At 36.4% G+C, this 21,847-nt stretch overlaps 2 protein-coding genes across 2 annotated transcripts in view; one reads left to right on the top strand and one right to left on the bottom strand.

Annotated features, from left to right (window-relative positions):
• Positions 1 to 2,462: 2,462 nt before the first annotated feature.
• On the bottom strand, positions 2,463 to 14,637 carry LOC144355682 (uncharacterized). Its single transcript, XM_085498987.1, has 10 exons — positions 14,497 to 14,637; positions 12,373 to 12,400; positions 12,183 to 12,283; positions 11,638 to 11,953; positions 11,340 to 11,407; positions 8,060 to 8,509; positions 5,944 to 5,991; positions 5,537 to 5,659; positions 5,037 to 5,219; positions 2,463 to 2,615 (listed from the first exon to the last, which is right to left on the bottom strand). The coding sequence occupies exons 1-10, from the start codon at positions 14,635 to 14,637 to the stop codon at positions 2,538 to 2,540; spliced, it is 1,536 nt and encodes a 511-aa protein (XP_085355113.1). The 3' UTR covers positions 2,463 to 2,537.
• A 4,647-nt stretch (positions 14,638 to 19,284) lies between these two features.
• Positions 19,285 to 21,847, top strand: part of LOC102804733 (uncharacterized) — an 84,111-nt gene continuing 81,548 nt past the window's right edge. The window contains exons 1-2 of the mRNA XM_085498986.1: positions 19,285 to 19,373; positions 20,382 to 20,552. Of these exons, the coding sequence (XP_085355112.1) occupies positions 20,386 to 20,552 (167 nt within the window). The 5' untranslated portion in view covers positions 19,285 to 19,373; positions 20,382 to 20,385. The remainder of the gene's footprint in view (positions 19,374 to 20,381; positions 20,553 to 21,847) is intronic.

The raw sequence follows: 21,847 nt of genomic DNA, 5'->3' as shown, positions 1-21,847 counted from the left end.
TATGCACATGCATTTTTTTCATGATCTGATTAACTATAGCCGAATAGCGGCCATTTTAAGGCCGAAAATGCATCAAAATCGCACATTTTCACCATTCCGGACCCGGATCTCAGTTATGCATGGACGGATTTTGTTCAAATTTGGTACATACATTAAACATAATAGGACCTTGATGCACATCATTTTTTTTTTTGGATCGGGTTCGAAATGGCCGACTGGCGGCCATTTTGTTTTAAAGAATTCAGTTCTGGATCCGTATCTGAGACATGCTTGGATTGATCGAGTTCAAACTTCACACACACAAGGTACATCATGTCACAAATATGTATGTGCATTTGTTTCATGATCTCATTAACGATAGCCAAATGGCGGCCGCTTTAAGGCCGAAAATGCATTGAAATCGCACATTTTCACCATTTCGGACCCGGATCTCAGTTATGCATGGACGGATTTCATTCTAATTTGGTACATACATTAAACATAATAGGACCTTGATGCACGTCTTTTTTTTTTTCGGATCAAGTTCGAAATGGCCGACTGGCGGCTATTTTGTTTTAAAGAATTCAGTTCTGGATCCGTATCCGAGACATGTCTGGATTGATCAAGTTCAAACTTCACACACACAAGGTACATCATGTCACAAATATGTATGTGCATTTGTTTCATGATCTCATTAACGATAGCCAAATGGCGGCCGCTTTAAGGCCGAAAATGCATTGAAATCGCACATTTTCACCATTTCGGACCCGGATCTCAGTTATGCATGGACGGATTTCATTCTAATTTGGTACATACATTAAACATAATAGGACCTTGATGCACGTCATTTTTTTTTTCGGATCAAGTTCGAAATGGCCGACTGGCGGCCATTTTGTTTTAAAGAATTCAGTTCTGGATCCGTATCCGAGACATGTCTGGATTGATCAAGTTCAAACTTCACACACACATGGTACATCATGTCACAAATAGATATGTGCATTTGTTTCATGATCTGCTTAAGAATAGTGGAATGATGACCATTTTAAGGCCGAAAATGCATCAAAATCACGTATTTTCACAATTCCAGAACCGGATCTCAGTCATGCATGGATGGATTTTGTTCAGATTTAGCACAATGTGTTGTACATATGCAGGTGCATTTCGGTCATGATCTGCTTTGAATGTATATGTCACTCAAATATGAACGGAACGGGGACGTGTCATTGACAATGACTTGTTAATTATTAATTTGAATTCTTGTCAATATCTTGTAAATAGTCCAAACTTGGTAGACTTTATTTGTCAATATAAGCTATGCAATATTGAGTTTCAATTTAATTATCAATCTCATTTGCATATTTAATGAATTTTGGTTGATATCTTGTGAATTGTTCGAATGAGACCAAACTTGGTATAGACTTACTTGTTCCGTCAATATAAGATGTGTGCTATGCTATATTGACTTTCAACATAATTAATGAGCTAATTTGAATTTTTGTTAATATCTTGTAAATAGCTCATGTATTTGCTATTTAATATTGACTCAATTGAATTTCCATATTTAATAGAGATGTCCCAGCTGTTAACTTTGAGTAACATACAATGTACCTTTGATTTTCAACTTAATCTTCCTACCTGATTTTATGCATTCAAACTTTATAATTCATAGCCAACTATAATCACATCTGACAAGTGGGGGCTGTGTCATCAATCTTCAGATGACTTGCTCATTTCGATATACTGTAAAACATGTCTTTTTTGCGAAAGAACTAATTTAAGATGTTGCTAATGACTTCATTATAAATTCAAAATGGCAACCAAACGTCTTTTTCTCCACACACCCACACTTTGTAAACACAGGAAACATAATAATCTGGAGCACTTCCTTATTAAAACTTGTAATTTTTTCTTAGTTTTTATGGCGATGATAACTGCGCATTCATTTTGGCAGGTGACAGATAAGTATTGTGAAAACAGGAAATCAACAAAGAAGAGAGAGATTCGCTAAATCAACAGTTCGCTATTAAGTCATTTACCACAATTCGCTAAAATAGTATGTCGCTTTTTCAACATGTTTTACAGTTTTTACAGGAAATTAAAACCTGGTAACTTTGTTTCTCATGTACATACACATGACTGCATGCTATGCATTAGATATGAAAATTAGGAATTTCACCAAAACCAAACTACAGTTTCTGTGGAAGCCTATGACATGACTACCACAAGAATCTTATGGGACAGCAGAGCTCTTAAGATTGTCGGATTTTGTTATATTGTGTAGTAGATCCATGTGCAAGTTTTGCAAAGACATCTCAGGATTACAACTTTCATATCTAATTTGTGGCCAATGCTAAATTTTAGAGTGCAGAGAAAACGAATGAATGAAACAACTTTAAATTGGGAAAATAAGAGATTGAATAAACATGTATAAATCTAATCAACGGCTTGATTGCATTTTATAAAAAGACAAATAACAACACTCCTTATTTGATAAATTTTATTGACACTAGCATGTTAAAGTATCAAAGTCTTTGATGACAACAGCAACAAGTCAGAGTTCAAAAATAGCCAATACCAAGATCAAAAAGAACTTCATCAAAGTTTGTTACAGTAGCATCAGGATCAGTACCATCAATCTGAAAACAAACAAGTCATTGTTAATGACACAGTTCCCGTCCAAAATTTTGTGATCTGACATATCAATTTGATGCTGATGAAGTCATTGAGATTAGATTGAAACCATTAATAGAAAATGGATTTGTAAAAAATTATGATTTAGTGCTTTTACACGAGAGTTGGACAGTGGGCAGCCATATTGCATACCATCTTTGTACAAAATTTAAACAGAAACGATCATGGCATTCAAGAGAATGTAGCATGGGTACCATGAAAAACAAAATGGCCGCCAGTCGGACATATTTGTTCGAATCACGAAAAAAAAATGACGTGCACCTACAACCCAAAATGTATGGTCATATTTGTTTGAATCACGGAAAAAGTATGACGTGCACCTATAACCAAATATGTATGATCATCATATCAAGTTTGAACCAAATTGGCCCAGTCATCTCTGAGAAACAGCTCTGGACATGTAAAAATGACGATTTAATTTTTCTGCAGATGTATCTTTTTGTATACTATTTTTGTACAAAATTTAAACAGAAACGTTCATTGCATTCAAGATAAAGTAGCATGGGTACCATGAAAAACAAGATAGCCGCCAGTCGGACATATTTGTTCGAATCACGAAAAAAAAATGACGTGCACCTACAACCCAAAATGTATGGTCATCATACCAACTTTGATCCAAATCGGCCCAGTCATCTCCGAGAAACTGCTGTGGACACGTTAAGGTATCAGAAATAGCAAATTTTACATCCAAAATGGCCGCCAGTTGGCCATTTTTGTTCCGATCATAAAGTAACTTGACGTGCATATGTAAGACATTATGTATTGTCTTCATGTGAAGTTTGAATGAAATCCATCAATGGGTGTCCGAGATATAGCTCCGGACGTATGGAACGAACCCAAATTAATAGTCCATAACATTAATATTTGAATGTCAGCAGTTTGGTGGGTTACTGATACCCACACCATTTTGTTTTTCTATTTAAGTAAATACATCACTGGCAAAACTAATACACTTGTCAGTGCTTGATTGCACATATAGCCTGAGTAGAATACAATCAAATGAAGTTCTTTTTGACTCCCGTGTGCGAAGCACAAAAAGGGAGTCTTTGCAGTTAGTGTGTCTGTCTGTGTGTGTCTGTGTGTGTTCGTCTGTTCCACTGATATCTCAAGAACCATACATCAGTTTTTGATGGAACTTGATGCATAGATGCTCTGGGCCAATGCGCAGATTTGATTAGGTTTTGGTAAAAATCCAAGCATCTTAATTACCTAATTTGCATGATAATTAGCTGATTTTTAGCTGTTCAATGACTATTCCACTGATATCTAAAGAACCACTCATTGGATTTTGATGAAACTTGGCACACAGATGCTCCAAACTAATGCGCAGATTGATTAGTTTTGGGTAAAAATCTGTGCAATATTAATTACCTAATTTGCATAATGATTAATAAATTTTCGGCTTTTCCACTGATATCTCAAGTACTAATCATCACATTTCAATAAAACTTGGTACATAGATGTCATAGGACACTGCACAAATCTGATAGTTTTTAGGGTAATATCAGTATATATTAATTAGCTAATTTGCATAATTAATTAATTTTCAGCTTTTGATATTTCAAGTAGTAATCATCACATTTCAATGACACTTGGTACATAGATGTCATAGAACACTGCACAGACCTGATAGTTGTTAGGGTAATACGAGTACATATTAATTACCTAATTAGCATAATTAATTAATTTTCAGCTTTTAATATTTCAAGTAGTAATCATCACATTTCAATGACACTTGGTACATAGATCTTCTAGGATTATGTAGACACCTGATTAGTTTTAATTGGATATTAATTACCCAATTTGCATAATGTTCCACTGATATATAAAGAACCACAAATTGGATTTTAATGAAACTTTTAAAGAGAACTATGCAGAAACCCAATTAGTTTTTGGTAAATATTTATGCTTATTAATCACCTAATTAACATAATTAATTAACACTGATATCTCAATTACTGATCATCACATTTGAATAAAATTTGGTACATAAATGCTCTAGGACAATAGACAGGCCTGATTAATTTTGATTAATATTAATTCTCTAATTAGCATAATAATTCATAATTTTTTTGTTCTGTTCTGTTCATATTAGTTACCTGATTTACATAATTAGTTTTCAGCTTTTCCATCAATATCTCATGTACAAGTAATTTTGAATTAATTTTTAATGTGTCTTCAATACTCTCAGCACACGGGAGTTCTTTCTACGTAAGCTTTCTTTGATTTTATCAGATTGCATTTTCAGCTAACAGTCTGCTAGTTCGTTAGCTCCTAAAGGGTATATTTGCCTCTACTATGACTTTCATTGGTAAGCTATTAAAACTCATCTTTAAATTGCAAATCAGAATAATAGGTTCACTTGCCTCCTTAACAACCAACATCTGTGGCAGATGGTCTTCAATACACTTGAAATCAGACTCACAGTCATAACGATAATCATGTGTGCAAGTATGTTCTTTGCACTCATCAGGTGCATAGCAAGATAAATAGAAATGAACAGGAAGATGTTCAGGTTCAATCTTCTCACATACCCAGTCAAAGACATCCTATAAACATGAAAATAAAGGCAATCATCTATCGTGTGTACATAAACCTATCTTTACTCCAGTAGCAGCATCAAGGGATGATTATTGCACTATTTATTACACAAGTGCAATGAACCTGCAGTGTATACAACATCATCGTATATATACAATATAACAAAAGAGTCATATAAATTTTGGACATATTTTGTGGGTAATGTTTGTTAGAATGGTTTGTCTAAAAGAAACATGGATAACTACATTTAGCTCTAGCAATTCACTCACACTAACAGGGCTAAATGCTCACATTTTATAAAATACCTATACTGTAGTTCATTTACCTTCAATGTGTCAGAGTATCGAAATGGTCTTTCAATTACATGATTGTTGAATAAAACGCATACTTGACGTCTTTGTTCATTCACTGCAGGTAGCTTCAAAAGTGACATTCTTGTTTGTGCTGTCTGAAATTAAAGAATAGTGAATCACACAACTCTGCAAGCTTAGCAGTATAAACATGATTATTAAACCTTATTAGCACACAGTTCAAAAAAACACCATTTGACTCAAGTCAAGTTCTTGAAGCTTCAGTTATTATTCATCAAAACTGGCAACACCTTATTTCATCTTTTCCAGAAAACAGGAACAGCCATTTCAATAATTATGCTGGTAAGTTTAGTTAAATGGACCTTTATTATGTCAATGAGATGTGCTATGCATATGATGTTTTAGAATAAAAGAAACTAACCTCCTTTCGTTGTTTCTTTTTTTCCATTACAAGCTCTGTCTTTTTTACCTGGGCAGAAGAGATGTAGAAATATGGGTAAAAGTGAGGTGGTAATAATGCTTTGCAGAAGAAATGTAGAAATCTGGGTAGAAATAAAAAGTGGTAAATGCTGGCCATGATGGACATAGAAATCTGGGTAGAAATGATGAGATAGATGGTATAATACCAAGGAAATCTGCATGAAAAAATAAGCTGAAGGTTGTAATTCTTGGAAAAAGAGAATGACGAAATCTGGCCAAAAATACAAAAAGCTTGGAATATGCTGGCAGAAGCTCAAGAGATACAGAAATCTGGGTAGTGGATAGCTAGGGCAATGCTGGACAAAAGAGAAATGTCTTGGCAGGAAACTGTAACCCACCAAACTGTTGACATTCAAATATTGATGTTAATACTAAATTAAAATGTGACCATTGATTGGTTAACAAAACAGGAAACTAATCACTGACTATATGTCTTTCATTATGACTTATCATTGGGCCATTCCAGTTTATGTCTGCACCCCCCTGTTGATGAGTTTGTGTGTTTATATCATACAGGGTATAATTTCCATGGGTGTATAAGTCATACAAAGTTTTATTTCCAAATCACCATTCACCATACAGTAATGGAAATCCAAAACTATAAGTCCTACTTATGGTGTTGATGAGTTCCTTTGTGACACCATACAGAGTAGGATTTCCAAATATAACTCTCATCATATGCTAATTTACCAAGTTCAAAATTTTATATCTGATAATGGAAATCCAAACTAGTCCTGGTTCACGGTGTTGATGAGCTCATTCGTTCCACCATCATTATCTCATCAACAGGGGGGTGCAGATATAAACTGAAATGGCCTATTGCAACAACTTTTACCAAAATCTGTCCATCAAAGATTTAGAATGGGAACTAATCAAATATATGGATGATATGGATGATAGAAACAACGATATTTTTTTAATCTTCAAATGCATAAAAATGGTTCTAGCCAACCAGCAACTGTGCATGCGCACAAAAAGTGAAAAATTCGCCTGTCTATAAAGGCAGTAATTACAACTGACAGTAAAAATATGAAAAGTCTGAAAACGGCAAGTCAGGGCAGTAGATAGGTGGTAGCAGATCTAGGTTGGAAACGAGTCATTGTCAATGACATAGCCCCGTCATGTTTTTAGTGACTTTGTCAAACAATGTAAAGCATAGTCAGATTATGTTTAAATGTTGGGATAGTATTTAGCCTTTTTACTACAAATGTGCATGAAACAGGTATAAAGGTATAAAGTTTGAATGAAATTGTTCAATGCATACCCCGGAAACTGTTAATGACATTTTCAAATGTTGATTTTTGGGACAATAATTGGCTGTCAGTTGAAGATCAGCAAAATAAAACAAAGCGATATTTTTCCTTCGTACTAAATTTAACCCAAATCTGTACAAACATCTCTGTAAAATGAGCAGAACACAGAAAACAAAATGTCACCAGTCCACCATGATCAAATCAATATGACTAATGTCAATGCCAAGTTTGAATGAAATCGATCAAGGCATGTCCAAGAAATGGTTGATGACATGTTTGAATTTTGGAATTTTATTCGTTTTTTGAAAAAAATGGCTGCCATTCGGCTAAATCTCAATGAAAACAAGAAATAACTGAAAACAACATTCAACCCATTATATCTTGCCTTTGTTCAAAATTTAACCCAAATCTGTACAATCATCTCTGTAAAATGAGCAGAACACTCATAAAAAAACAAAATTGCCACTAGTCTGCCTTTTTTAATCGAATCCTGGAAAAAATTTATGTGCATCAGTAACCCACCATGGCTGATTTCAATGCCAAGTTTTAATGAAATCGACCAAGGCATGTCCAAGCAAGGGTTGATGACATGTCCAAATGTTGATTTTTGGTGTTTTTTTAGGACAAGGATGGCCACCAGTCCGCTAAAGGTCAACCAAATAAAAAATAAATTGATGTGCACATGTCTTCCATTATGACTTGACTATGTCCGATGGAAACTAAAAAGAAGCACCAAAGACAGGAGTTGTGGTACATCTGTTATCAGGGACAACTCTATGTAGATGTGAAGAAGTATTAGCAAACCTGTTCTTCAGCATACTGGATGACATCTTCACCAGCACATTTAAGTTCGGATCTAGTATTATCTCTGGTTACATCACTAAGGCTTATGGTAGTTTTATCTCTGGATACATCACTAAGGGTCACAGTAGTTTTATCTCTGGATACATCACTAAGGGTCACAGTAGTTTTATCTCTAGATACATCACTAAGGGTCACAATAGTTTCATCCTTGGATACATCACTAAGGGTCACAGTAGTTTCATCTCTGGATACATCACTAAGGGTCACAATAGTTTCATCCTTGGATACATCACTAAGGGTCACAGTAGTTTCATCCTTGGATACATCACTAAGGGTCACAGTAGTTTCATCTCTGGATACATCACCAAGAGTAGATTTATCTCTAGATACATCTCCATCTACAATAATTACATCGATATCATCAACTGGACTATTCATCACGGTGGCACTCTGCATAGTAAAACATATATATTACAAGTCAATACATGACACAGCCCATATTTGTTTTCAATGTAAGGTCATATAGAATAAGCAAAAGCCATACATGAAAGACTGAATTTCAATATAGTTCTAGAAAGCATTCATTTCTACTATGTACAGCAGGTACAAGTCAGCCATTTTGAATCACAACTTAAAACAAAAGCCTGTACGAAAGCCTCTTTTTTTTTCCTGGTGAAATACATGTAAATCTATTCTATTCTATTATGACAGCAGCCAATAATCCATTTTGAATCCGATTTGTAAAACAAAATTATATGAATCAAGGTCACATGATGATCAATGTGTATTAAGTTTCAACAAGGTGACTGGGAGATCCGGTTCTGGAATGTAAAATAAAATTGATCAAGATGTCTGAGAATCTATGACATACTGTATATAGAAACACATGATTTTGATATGAGCATTTTGAAAAACATGCAAGGACACTATACTTGTAAACAGAAGGCACTAATGAGGCACTCTATGAATGAGGTATTTCTAGAGGTCGGGTTTGTCTCGCCTGCAGTTGAATAATTTTTGCTTTGATTTTCTTATGGGTTTTTTTCCCAATGCAATTTTATTTCCCTTGTTTTTTTTTAATTCTTGGTAATTTGTGTCATTAGCGATGGAGTAGTAAAAAACGCAATTAACCTCAGTGCAGCAAATCGGGATAGATCTTCCTGACGCAATGGGCAAATTTCACTATTTTCGCTGACAAGTAAAATCTGCTAAATTAAACCTACGTGAACATGTGAAGTAACAACAGATTGTTTCCTTGACAGATTCTTGAAATTAAATCATCAAAATAGTACAACTAAAAAGTCTGTACAACATACCTAGAACAGATAAATCAAAACATCGTAGTTTAATGTTCGTCCGGACTTTGAGCCCTTGAAAGTAAGTGATCCAGCCCTTACATACGCCAACGATTGAAATTTGTTTAATTGCTATCAAATTATCGCTCGAAAAAAAAAAAAAATTCATTTGTGAGACGTGCTTTTGATACAAACCGAAGATCGCGATGAGTGCATTATTGTTTAAAAATATCAAACAAGAATAAACACTAAGTAAAATAGGAATCAACTGCTTCGTTTTATTTGAGTAAGATGGAAACTATCCGAAAACAAATGTGAAACATTACTGTATGCTCGAGGAGAAGACACTGGGAGTCATGTGCAAAGAGATTGTTTACAAATTAGATCACATTGGAAGTGCTTTCAGTCAAGTTGTGTAGCTCCAATGCGTAAAATAGAAAATTTATATCTTGAATACAACTGACAAACTTCCTTGCTGTTGTTGTCGGGTGTTTGCCTTATACATGGATTAAGTGTAGACGCAGAAATTCAGCTTTCCTTTTCTCTGCTCGTGGTGTCGCAATAGCGGGTGAAGGTCAGTACTGGGTTGAACCGACAGCCATGGCCACTATATTTTGAATGATCATAAATAATTTTTGAACCCAACAGTAGTGATCACTGTAATTATTATATAAATTTTTTGCAAAGTCTGGAATGATACTGAAAAAAAATTGTTGCTTTCCTTCTTTATTCATGCTTGAAAGTAGGCCGAAGTATCCGCAGGTGAATACGAGTATCCAGATAATAAGTTAGGATCGATCAGTTCACACGAATTGTTCTGTTCTGATTCATCATTGCAAAACAATGGCCTGGGAACGGCCCAGCTTGAGGGAAACAGTATCGTGGAAAGAAAGAATAGTATCGGACCCGATACCCTTAAAAGACCTGATGAGTACACTGCAGAATCGCGGGCGAAACGAAAGTTATGCGGCTATTGTCTAAGCGACGCAGGCCCGAGGAGAACACTGTACATGTAACCAGCACATTTACGAATCAAGATTGGCAGAAAGTTGTACGGCATCTGTCTTCGATTTTGTCTATTGATGAATATGACGCACAAAGTGAAATTGAACTTGTGTTCATGAAAATCGGAAAGGGTACTGCTTTTTCGTCAAACTGAAAAAATGGCCGCGTCACTGCGCATGCGTACTCCCCATACTCGCATACATTTGATGTTTTTAGTTGCTGTATCTGCTCAAATAACATCCATCATGATATAATAAATCATTATATACTAAAATTCGCAAATTTGCAGACCTTCCAATGAAATATTACCAGTTTTTTTTGGCGACAGAATACGTTATTGCAATATGCAAATTAGGCTACTCACCCTAGTCAAATATTTTTTAAGAAACTTTAAAGACTAAGTTATAAATTAATTAATGCAATAATTGACTAATTAATATGCATGGAATTGCACCAAAATCTAATCAGCACATCTACTCATCATATATTAGCTGTGTGCCAAATTTCATTTGAATTGAAATTGTAGATCTTGAGTTATCAGTGGAAGAAATTTTAGTCACAGAGTCACAGACACCGATACCACATAAGCTCTGTTTCACGGGAGCTAAAAATATTCACCAAAATTAGAAAACTAAAGATATCATTACAAAATAAACAAATCTGAGAGAGGTCCACATACAGTAGCTATATATGTAATATCAAAGCAGTTGGACTTGCGGTTTTTAACAAGAAGTCGAAAATATCACTTTTTACCAAAAATATTCATCAAAATTAGAGAATTGAAGATATCATCATGAAATGAACAAATCTAAGAGAGGTCTACCCAAGGTACATATACACCAAGTATCAAAGCATTCAGGCTTATAGTTTTCAAGAAGTCGAAAAAGTAAAACATTGACATGGATGACAGCGGACAATCACTCATATGATAAGCTCCGCTCGACAAAGTCGTCAGCGGAGCTAAAAATCAAATGACATACCTGTTTCTTTTTCTGTTTCAGTTTCTGTTTTTGTTTTTTTATATAGGCATTTTTCAGAGATTCTTTACCTAGTAGAATAAAGAATAAAGAAATAATGTAATAAGCTAATTTATAAGTTCTCATTGTACGTTTTATATCATGGTGATAAGCAACACCTTTTTCCCCATCAATCACAATCAAATATTGAATTCTAACAAACAGTATGACCCTTGCATTGGGACATTGTAACACCCCCATGCTGTATCACCTGATGTGAGCCTGTTTTTTTTCTTTAAATCCCTATATTATAAGCACTTACTTTGTCCAACAGCCAGCATCACAACAATCCATTTGTCAGGACTGGTTTTGCTTTTCTTATATTTTAAGCGTAAGTCTTCTAATTTATAGAATAATGGCTCATCCAATATAACATACTCTCCAATTTCGTTCATTTCATATGGAACAAAGTGCACGTCTTCAAAGTGACTACTCGCCAACTGCGCCCACTGAACTGCATTGGAGTTTTTTTCAGTTTCAATGCCTATATAATTTTTCTTACCAAGGGAAGATGGTAGACAACCACCAATTTTTTTGATAATACCCTTTTCTTTTACGAGAGGATATATGCGTAGATTCTGAAAATATGTATGAATAAATACACATATACAAATTAAATTTATATCAGTGAGAAATGCACACGCAGTATATGTATAGGTGAACACACAAGTACATAAGTATATACACACACATATGTATATACTAAACAGATCAGTGAACAGTCTGATGTGCACAATGTTGTTCCTTTCAGACACACACAAATGCATGTAGTAGTCAATTTATAGCATAATAGGCAAGCTCTTGTACCTGAGCTACTGCTTTAGATGTATCCGCAAATACTCTTTTCCTTTTCCTGGACACCTCCATCTCATATTTGGTTTTCAAATTTTTCAAAGACTCCAGACTTTCTATACAAAGAAAGCAAAAAAGTAATTTAATTCTGAATTCCACAATTAAGATCTTGTAAGTATATTTAACAAATTGTATATGAATATACCTTTATCCAAGTCCTTTCTGTTGAACATCTGAAATAAAATCAAAGAGTAAAATTAAAATCTTACAGTAGTGAACTAATGTAATATCAAGTGCCCAAGGTCGTGTTTCTAAATGGTCAGTCCTAGCAGACGTCATACATGTAGCTGTGGGTTCATATATCTTCTTTTGTTGATCTTTAGTCTTTGTGATACAATTGGTGTCATTAAATCTTCTATTTTCAGATATTAGGGTTTTGTTTGACACAGAAGAGCTATGATTCATCCCATATACTTTCGTAACACAAACATGCGACAACAAATGGCTATTAACAATCGATAGTATGTTTATTAAACACTCACCAGCCCAAAAACAGTGACAATAATGATCTGTTTTGAAGTTGTTTTTGCCGAGATTTAGCTTGCTAAACCGTACGTAATTCTACTGACAGCCATTTTCTTGAAGTCGAACAAGGACGAGTAGAACGTTTTATGGCTGTATCCAACAAGTTAGCAGAAATACCTACTCCAGTGACGTCATATTGTCCTTGTTCGACCTGAAAAAATGGCTGCCACTGGTATGTGGTTCGAAGCAATAAATCCCTGGAAAAAGAACATTAACTAATATTATCAATTAGCGTTAGGTTCAATGGTGTGATGCGAGAAAATATTCTGCTTTTGTCAACTTATATTTGCGATGCCATTTGGGGCTGAACGTTTGTGTTACGCAATAATATCATAATAATCTCTTCTGTGTCGATAAAAACCTTGCTGACTGCTTTGGTGTGCGCGTCTGAAGATCATTATCTTACTTGACCTCCTCGGATCAACTCATTTTAAGAGGAGGTGCCACTCGACTCAATGTGGGCAGTGTAAGTAAGCTCAAGTTAACACGTGGTTTTTTCTCTCGGTGTGCTTGTTCTGTTTATTATTACAGCAAGTCTCAGAGGTATTGGGCAGCCAATTTGCAAACTCATAGCTGGCAATGTTACTGTTTTGGTGTTCGGAACAATATGGCGGTGACAGTAGTATATACACACGATGTTACTGCCACTAATAATTTACCAGCGTGTTTCATCTGACACATGAACAGGGTTATATTAAAAACTGTGATGTCAGTTCGCGGTTATAGTTATACCAACTGACCCAGCCATGGCAATTTTATAATTCTCAAATTTTGGTTTGATGCACAATTACTACGACTGGTTTATTCTGAGGTATATTTATTGTTATTAATTATTCATGATATGCAGTGACAATATGGAACCCGGGAGTGGAATACTTCCAAAAAAAGGAAAGTAGGTGTGCGGCATAACAAACAGTTGCAGAAATTTTGCGTCAACGTGGGAGATTCCACAAACTCGTTCTTCACAAATTATTATATAAAACAATAAAATTGCCAAGACTAGACCAGTCTAACCATTTCTGACAAGGCTGCATAATAACAAAAATTAGCTAATTACCCAAATCTGTAACTTTAACCAAAATTATCTGTGGTCAATCAACTATGATCATGAATCTTTTATTTATTACTATAAAATTAGGATAAGACCACCTGCAACTTCAGACAGTTTGCCTTGTCCAATATTCATAGATTGTCTCACGATTACCGGTATATAGATTAGATTAGCCTGAGAGGGCGATGTTAACAATGGATGCCAAACATACGTCACGGACGTTCTACGTTGCTAAGACGCGCACCACTGTACCACGTATTTCTACGGGCTTTGTGCGCGCTGCTGTGGAACGCCGGTGGAGCCGGTGAAAACTCGAGAAAACAACACAAACTCATTTTTGAAGTAATACTGAACAACCAAATTCATATATGTTACACACGTAGGGCTAATCTTGTTACACTGTTCAGGGGACTCTCAACAACCATCGCAAAGTACCGTTTTCTGCGAGTTTTTGGTCTTTGTTTTCACCGCGAGGGTTGCCAGGCGGTAGAAAGTGCCCGGATGTCCGCCCCCGAGGATATGACTGACAAAATACACGTCACGATTTAGTAGTCTGGATAACAACGAGGTGAAAAAGTGCCCCCCCCCCCGCCGTCCAACACGTCAGACGTTCACCACTCGCCACCCCATGCGTGTTTATGTTAACGATATTGTTGTAAAAACATGGCTTAAAGCAATATTCAATAAACTTACCTTTCCTTTTGTGACGAATACCGACCAGTGACTGAATTTGATGACGAGTTCAAAGACGGCCTGGACTTCACTGCTACTCCAGATCTCGCGCGCTATAATAAATACGACGCATGCGTTCTCGCGCGCAGCTGTATTGCGCATGCGTTAGGGGGAAAAATCTCGGCAAAATAAAATTTCTCGGCACGACTAAAAAAAAAACTCGGCTTATGATCAGTATGACTGCGCGTGCGGCAATTGGTCGGCAATTGGTCAGAATGAATACGTTTATGGTTATGAAAACCAGCTCGGAATTTGTTTGAAAATAAACTCGGCTCGGCCGATACGGAATAGTAAAATCTCGGCATACAAAAATAAAATCTCGTCACAATCACATTAGTGAAATAATATTCTCGGCGATGGATCTTTCTCCGAAAAAGAAATTCCGGCTTTTATTTTCTGCTACCGGGAACAAATTAATTTTTATCGGATGTTGAAAAAAACGAAGTTTTCTCGACAAATGGTGACTGCCATTAGTTTTGCCTTATATGTGTCCTTTCAATTGAATAAAAATATTTATCGGGGGTCCCCTACGGCTTTCCATAATAAACAGACCTCCATGGTTGTACAAACACACATGAACATCCGAACACGGGTTTCCCGTTCACGACATTCAATAAACTCGAGAAAGTGTGTGCATTCCTTGGTCGATTGAATCTTTAGAGACTGACTATTATCAGAATTTGTTCTACCAATTTATTGATGGGGCCCGTCACAACCAAGTTACACGAGATCAAGGGTCAGGGTAATAAGGAAGGCACCTGTAAACTCAATATTGAAACAATGTGGAATGTCAAGTAGTAACCAAACATACAAAATGGTGTTTCCATGAAAACAGTTGTTGTGTGATCTGACGAAAGCGTTAAGAAATTGTAACTTTTGATTCGAATTTCAATACTGAATTGTTACTGACTTTGGTCTATGGTTACTATGGTTATCTCAGTTTCTATTTATTTATCGATGGATACTTAAAGTGGGGGAGTCGTCACCTACGCATGCGTCAGATGGCCATAGTGTGTCATTGTTTACAAACAAACTTCTACCCATGAGCATTTGCGTTTTTAGCGTGTGTTGTTATCGTCGCTTGGGACTCAATTCCCGCGCGTGCGCAGGTGACGACCCTCCCGCTTTAAGTTTTAATCTTTAGCAGCATTCAAATTAGAGGTACAACTACAATACGCATTCTACGTAACTTACAACTCAATGTGCTGATATCAGTCGCTTTTAAAACCAATGTCTCCAACCAAAACGAAAACTGACTTTTCTAACTCCCATTCTAGATCAGTTTCATACCAACTCACCTGTAGCATTACCAAACCCGGGAATTCCCGTATTTATTTATTCAATTTATGTAGTATGGACTGACCAACTATTTGTTACCTGCCGATTAGCCGTCCCTTTGTTATAAGCAAGTTAAATGTCATTAAGTGCATATTTTGTCATGTACGTAATTTGTTTTCGAAAATGTGTATGATTTACGTGCTGCTTATTAACATATGCTCGCCATGTGTAGGCCAATACGCATGTTACGAAAATATAGAGATAATCATAGTACATACATTCAAAATATGTGAACCTTTTTTGAACCTGACCGTTCTTAATTATTTAGAAACGGAGGTAGCGGCACGAAATTTGCATGAGGGGGGGGGGGTGAGATCTGCTCGCCAACCTCGCGACCTTACTATGGCGCCCGGGCATGATTCTCCTTAAAAAATGTTGAAATCTATTCCCTCTGAAACGCTATTTCCGGCATTTTGAGGGGCAAATTTTGCTGACACAAAAGCTTGATTTTGGAGGGGCGACGTTACCAACATTTTTTTCGAGGGGCTCCCCCTTTGCCCCCCCCCCGGCGTCGCCACCGAGTAATTTACAAATTCTACCAAATTTTTCAAAAATAAATAAGTTTTCGGAATGTTTTCAACATATCTCCCCAATAGCGTTATCCTCTAAATTGCGGTTATTTTAAACTTCGGGATGCCCTTGTCACCTTGTCAGAAACCATGGTTGGCGAGTACATATATTTTTCCGGATATTTGGAACGATTTTGTCAAGTGTTTATACGACCCAGTGGTAGTTTTATTTTATTTTGTTGAATAACATGTTTATGCCTTCGAGCAGAAATCTTAACATTCATGCATACCAAAAATCAAACACTTGCTTTATTTTTCATTTAATTATTATTTAGTGTCTAACATATCACGAAATACTCCCGAGCCTAACACGAATTATTGCCAATTTTATATCAGATATTGGAATTTATTGAACCACTATTGGGTTTCGATGTGACTGCCTGAGTGTATGTGTAGGAACCATTAGGTTGTGGTTGGGGGGGGGGGGACTACGAAGCGAAGGCCAGGCTAGGCTAGATTCGGAACACTGGAAGTGTGCGAATTTTGACGCGTTGTTTTGATATAACACCGTATCATCACACTCAATTTCACAAATTTGACACCGATTTCCACCGATTGTGTATGGTCTTATCGAGAAAACTGTGGAATATGCGGCGGTGTAGGACGTGCAAGTCGTGTGTCATAGTGTAATGCTAATGACAATGTAATTATCAATTGTAGATGTGGTTCTACGAAGTAAATTTTGGTTTGGTGAAAGGGCTTGTTGTAACAAAAATACGGAAGTTGATGACAGCAACTTAGTTTGTTTAACATTTTCTTCTTCTTTTGATTTAAAGATATACTTGGGTGGATTAGCGTGGATGGTTTAAAAACATCGATTGTCCCAATAATATATTGGTAACCGTAGCCGTGTCCAGTGAGCGGTGTCCAGTACGCTGACCTCCGTAAACAAGCTAGCAGTCACTCCGCTGTCTGAGGCGTGGGCGGAATGCGATTATTTTTGGTATTGGCTGCCATTCTTATGTCGAGACAACGTGTCTGCTGACCTAGCCAGATATCGCGATATTTTTGTCTGCTGGCCTCTTTTAACAACCCGTAGTGCGATCTAGATGAAGTCTCTACTCTCACCAATGTTGTATTGCGATAACATTTCGCGCACGATGATGACATTTTACACCATCTGAAAACGAGAGATAAGAACCCGTTACTGTAATCTTTAATTGCCCGATAAATGCCATTGACAATTTATTTCTTACGGGGTTTGCAATTATTACAAATGACGTTGTCAATTTATGAGACGTGTCCTGTTTCAAACTGATTGATTACCATATCCTCTTCAGCATTAAACCAACTGGAGCATTCGATCTGCAAACCCAACCACATATGTAGAGTGCAAATTATATTTTTCGATAAATTGTAAAAAACTATCATATTTAGTAGTTCACGAGAGTCACGTAATATTTGGAAATACTTTCCAGAAAGGGACGAATTGAATTGTGACAAACTGGTCTTCAACATTACTGTCAAATAAGCAGACCAACGTTTATGGTAAAACAAGTGTTCAAACATAGACCTTAGAAAACATGTTTTCTAAGGTCTATGGTTCAAACAAGTATATTACTCCATACTTCAAAGTCTATGATTGCTAAAAATATACTAGTAGTAAGTTAATGTTAAAGAAAAAAGTAGAATACTGTGGTAGTGTGTAGACCTATGGTTCATTATTTTCTAATTTGCTTGAAATTTCCATCAAACATAGCATTGTGTTATACACCCTATTCTCCAGAGAGATAGAGGTTTGCATCACGGCGTGTCGATTTGAACTTGACCGCTAACTTGACTGCAGCGTTCTCGATTCTAATGACAGATAGAACTACCAGATCTCTCCTAATTGTAGCAAAGCAACAATTAAAAAAATAAAACGGGTCACTCAGGCTGAAAAGGGATGATTTTTGACGTAATCCCGCTACGATATTGGAGGGTTTGCGGTAAAGACCAGGCTTCGTGTGGTCTTTTTGTGGTCAATGGTTGATACCTTTCTCTAAATCTGGGAACATATAGTAACTGTTTCAGGTGGAATATATGCACGGTCGGTCTACGTGTCAAAGTTTGCCAACAAGTATTCCGGCAAGTGGGTTAATTGACATATTGATACCCAGTTGTATATATCAGTGTTAATACATTTAAAGAGTACGACGTAAGTAACAAAATGAAAACACTTTTTACAGTTAATCGTCAATGCGATCCGACCACAATCAGTTAACATCAGTGGGTTGCTGTGGTTAATTGAAACGTTAAGCTTACACACGCCGAGAAATTAAATTAAATTGACTTAGACTAATTCCAAAATACTGAACAAACCGAGTTTGTCGTGTTTGGTTTTCCGAGACATCGATACCAGTGAACTCTTGTATGTGCACTTGACTTGGGTAACGCGAGTAAACTTTGGTCGAGAAGGCCAGAAACAAACCAATACTTTTACAATACGAAACAAGAACTCGGACCCCGCTTTCTACTTTACGCGTGATATTGTTTAATAAAATTTGGTTTAATCATTTTTGCGTTCCCACGACTATTAAACTGAAAGCAGATGAACAAACACCACTTGGTCTTTTCAGCCAAGGAACTCCATGAGACGGGGTCAGTAGACAGTCTGGTTTTACTGTCTGAATTTTTCGGCCCGGTCGAAAATGATCTCATCGTTTGCCCTTGGTACTAGTTACTCCCGATATGGTAGTTTCATTGTTTCGTCCAAATGGCCAAACTCCTCCCATTTCGTGACGTCGTCGTTTGTAATGCTTGACAGGAAATTCCGATTCAGTGACTAACCAGACAAACTGTCAGCATATTGACCACTAGGGGGCGCACTTTGATCGGACCTGCATTTTGCTGACACGGTCGTTGGAGAAGCGAATCAACAAACACATATATGGCGCTAAACTTGAATGGACGTCGAAATTCACTGATTTGTTTTAATATTTCGTTGTTTTGGTAAGTATTTATTGTTAATTTCAGTGTGCGTAGAGTAGTAATTCACACCGGGTGACATTTGAACAATAGTATAGATGTCCGTTTATTTGCACAACAACGTTGTGGTCGTCCTCAATCTTTGTTATTTCTCAAATTTGATCTCAGTGTTGTCGTCCGGAACCGTGAATCAACCCCAGACCAGAGTGGGTTGGCCCCCACCCCCCTGTGCTTGTGCTAGAAGTGGTTGGTGTTGGAGGCCCGTATCCCAAGATCATTTTCACCGAAGGTTTAGCGAGTTGTGCCCGGTTCCCCAGTCGATGTACATAATCATGTTTTAGTTCAATTGAGAGACCTCGTCCCCAGCCGCTTTGTTGACATCAATTTCTACTCACACCACTTTCTTATTTTTTACTCTCACTCAATATATTTGCTTAGAAGCAGTCGCACCTTCAGGTATCATTACTTGGTCACAAAACTAGAACTGAAAAAAAGACTTGACATATACTGTACTAATTTTTAAAAAAAATTATAAAATCAAAGCTGTTAACAGTACATTTGCCATTCCATGTATTGCCCCCTCCCCACCACTGATACTAAGGGGAGTGATAGTTGCAATATGAGTATGCAACATCAATGACTTCACTTATCATACGTAGTGAAACAGTGAAAGGCATAATAAATACAAATCAAAATGACTGGTAGAACAATTCAGAATTTATATGGCAATATTATTGCGAGTTTTAATTAATATTATTGAATTAGTTCAATATTCAATCAGCAAGCCCTTCATTTTGAATAAGTGAGTTATAAACTAAGTTACTAACAGCTTTATACTTTTCACTGTTATAGAATACAAGGAACCAACAAAAAACTAAATAATTAAAAACAAACTGGGCTAAATTATTATTAATATATCTAGGTATATACATTGTAACAGAACCCCATGGCCTGTCCTGTTAGTTAAGAGTTATTTTCCTTCATAATGTGGTGTAGTCTATATCCTTATTTAAAACAATCTGTATTCTTCAGAACCATGGCCACATCTAAGAACAAAGTACAGAAGTCTGTATCATGTGATGACGTTTTTAAAAATGCTACTCCGATTGAGATGGCACAATATTTGCATACATGGGCTGTAGAAGAGATGGGATTGCATACAAACCCAGGAATGAAAATGGCAACTGTGGAACAGCTATCATGGTGAGTATCATATTTCTTTGAATCAGATTGGATGGATGAAATCTGGATGTGATGTGGAAAGAATGATTTCAGGAAGGGATGAGATAACAGGGAACACTTGTTAGTTAGGATAGTGATAATATGAAGCTATTACGAGGATACAGAAAAGTATGCACGAAGACAGTACTGCAGAAGTATCGGCCGACACGCAGCAGAGGTTGATGCAACTGTGTACCATCTGAGTGCATACTTTTTGGTATCCTCATAATAACATTATTATACATCTTTTCCACCCAAGGATACATCATGGGAATGCTGAAATACAAAAAGTTTAATATTTGGTTTACTAATGCATATATATAACCTTACCATGAAGTAGCTGACTTTATTGTTTTCAGTTTTTCTTCTCTGGTTTTGAAACGGTTCTCTATACATTTTGCTATATTGATTGTTTTCTCATCTTTATAATTTAAAAATATTTAGTTGTTTTTTTTATAAATATTGGGGGGGGGGGGGGATGACCACTGATAAAGTTTTTTTCTTTCTCCTGCGTGAAGATCACATGTTAGCAGAAAATGTTCTTTGTTCTCTATGGTATTCTTTTAAAAAAATAAACACTTTCTGTGAGATATTTCTGTTATTATATCTCCCAGTCTCTATTTGTTGTCTGTGAGCACCAATCCTTAATTTTGATGACCTATGATGGGTATTTTTGACAATTGTGTAAGTAGTTTTCAAAGCCAAAGTCAGTTTTCAGTTCACTTTAAGTGCTCAATTTATTTTGTCCACATTTAAAACAAGATAGTATGCGTCATATACCTGTGCAGACCTTAATTTCTAAGGTGTGGAGAGATCATTTGCCCATCACTCACCCTAGTCTAGAAAGATAATTATTCCTCCCTCTATTCATACTATTTTGAAGAGATTTTGGGCATAGTTACTCTAATCACTTGTGTAAATTACTGTGTTCAGTCAACAAGCCTTGTTCAGGAAATCTTGGAATGGGATCCTCATTGGGTTTAAAGGATGCGATCTTTGTGTTCTGGAAGCGGTTTCAAACATGACATTGGCATAGGATGCATATAGGGTTTTTAATGAGAATCCCAGTTGCCTCTGGTAAAACTGATAAAAGTTTCATGTAATTTTGATGTGATAACAGCAGAAATGCACACTCCAAAATGGTGACTCCCACCAACTGTATCTTCTGATGACTGCTGCCATATATGTTTATGCCACTTGCATGTATCTGGTCACACCCCTAAAATCCTCTATACCCTAGTTGTCCGGGTAAGTGCCCAGGGTTCTGAACATGGAAA

The sequence above is a fragment of the Saccoglossus kowalevskii genome, chromosome 5 (genome assembly GCF_978046115.1).
Source record: "Saccoglossus kowalevskii chromosome 5, keSacKowa6.1, whole genome shotgun sequence".
Classification (NCBI taxonomy): Eukaryota; Metazoa; Hemichordata; class Enteropneusta; family Harrimaniidae; genus Saccoglossus; species Saccoglossus kowalevskii.
Note: the sequence above shows the minus strand (reverse complement) of the source record. Positions and strands in the feature narration are given on the sequence as shown.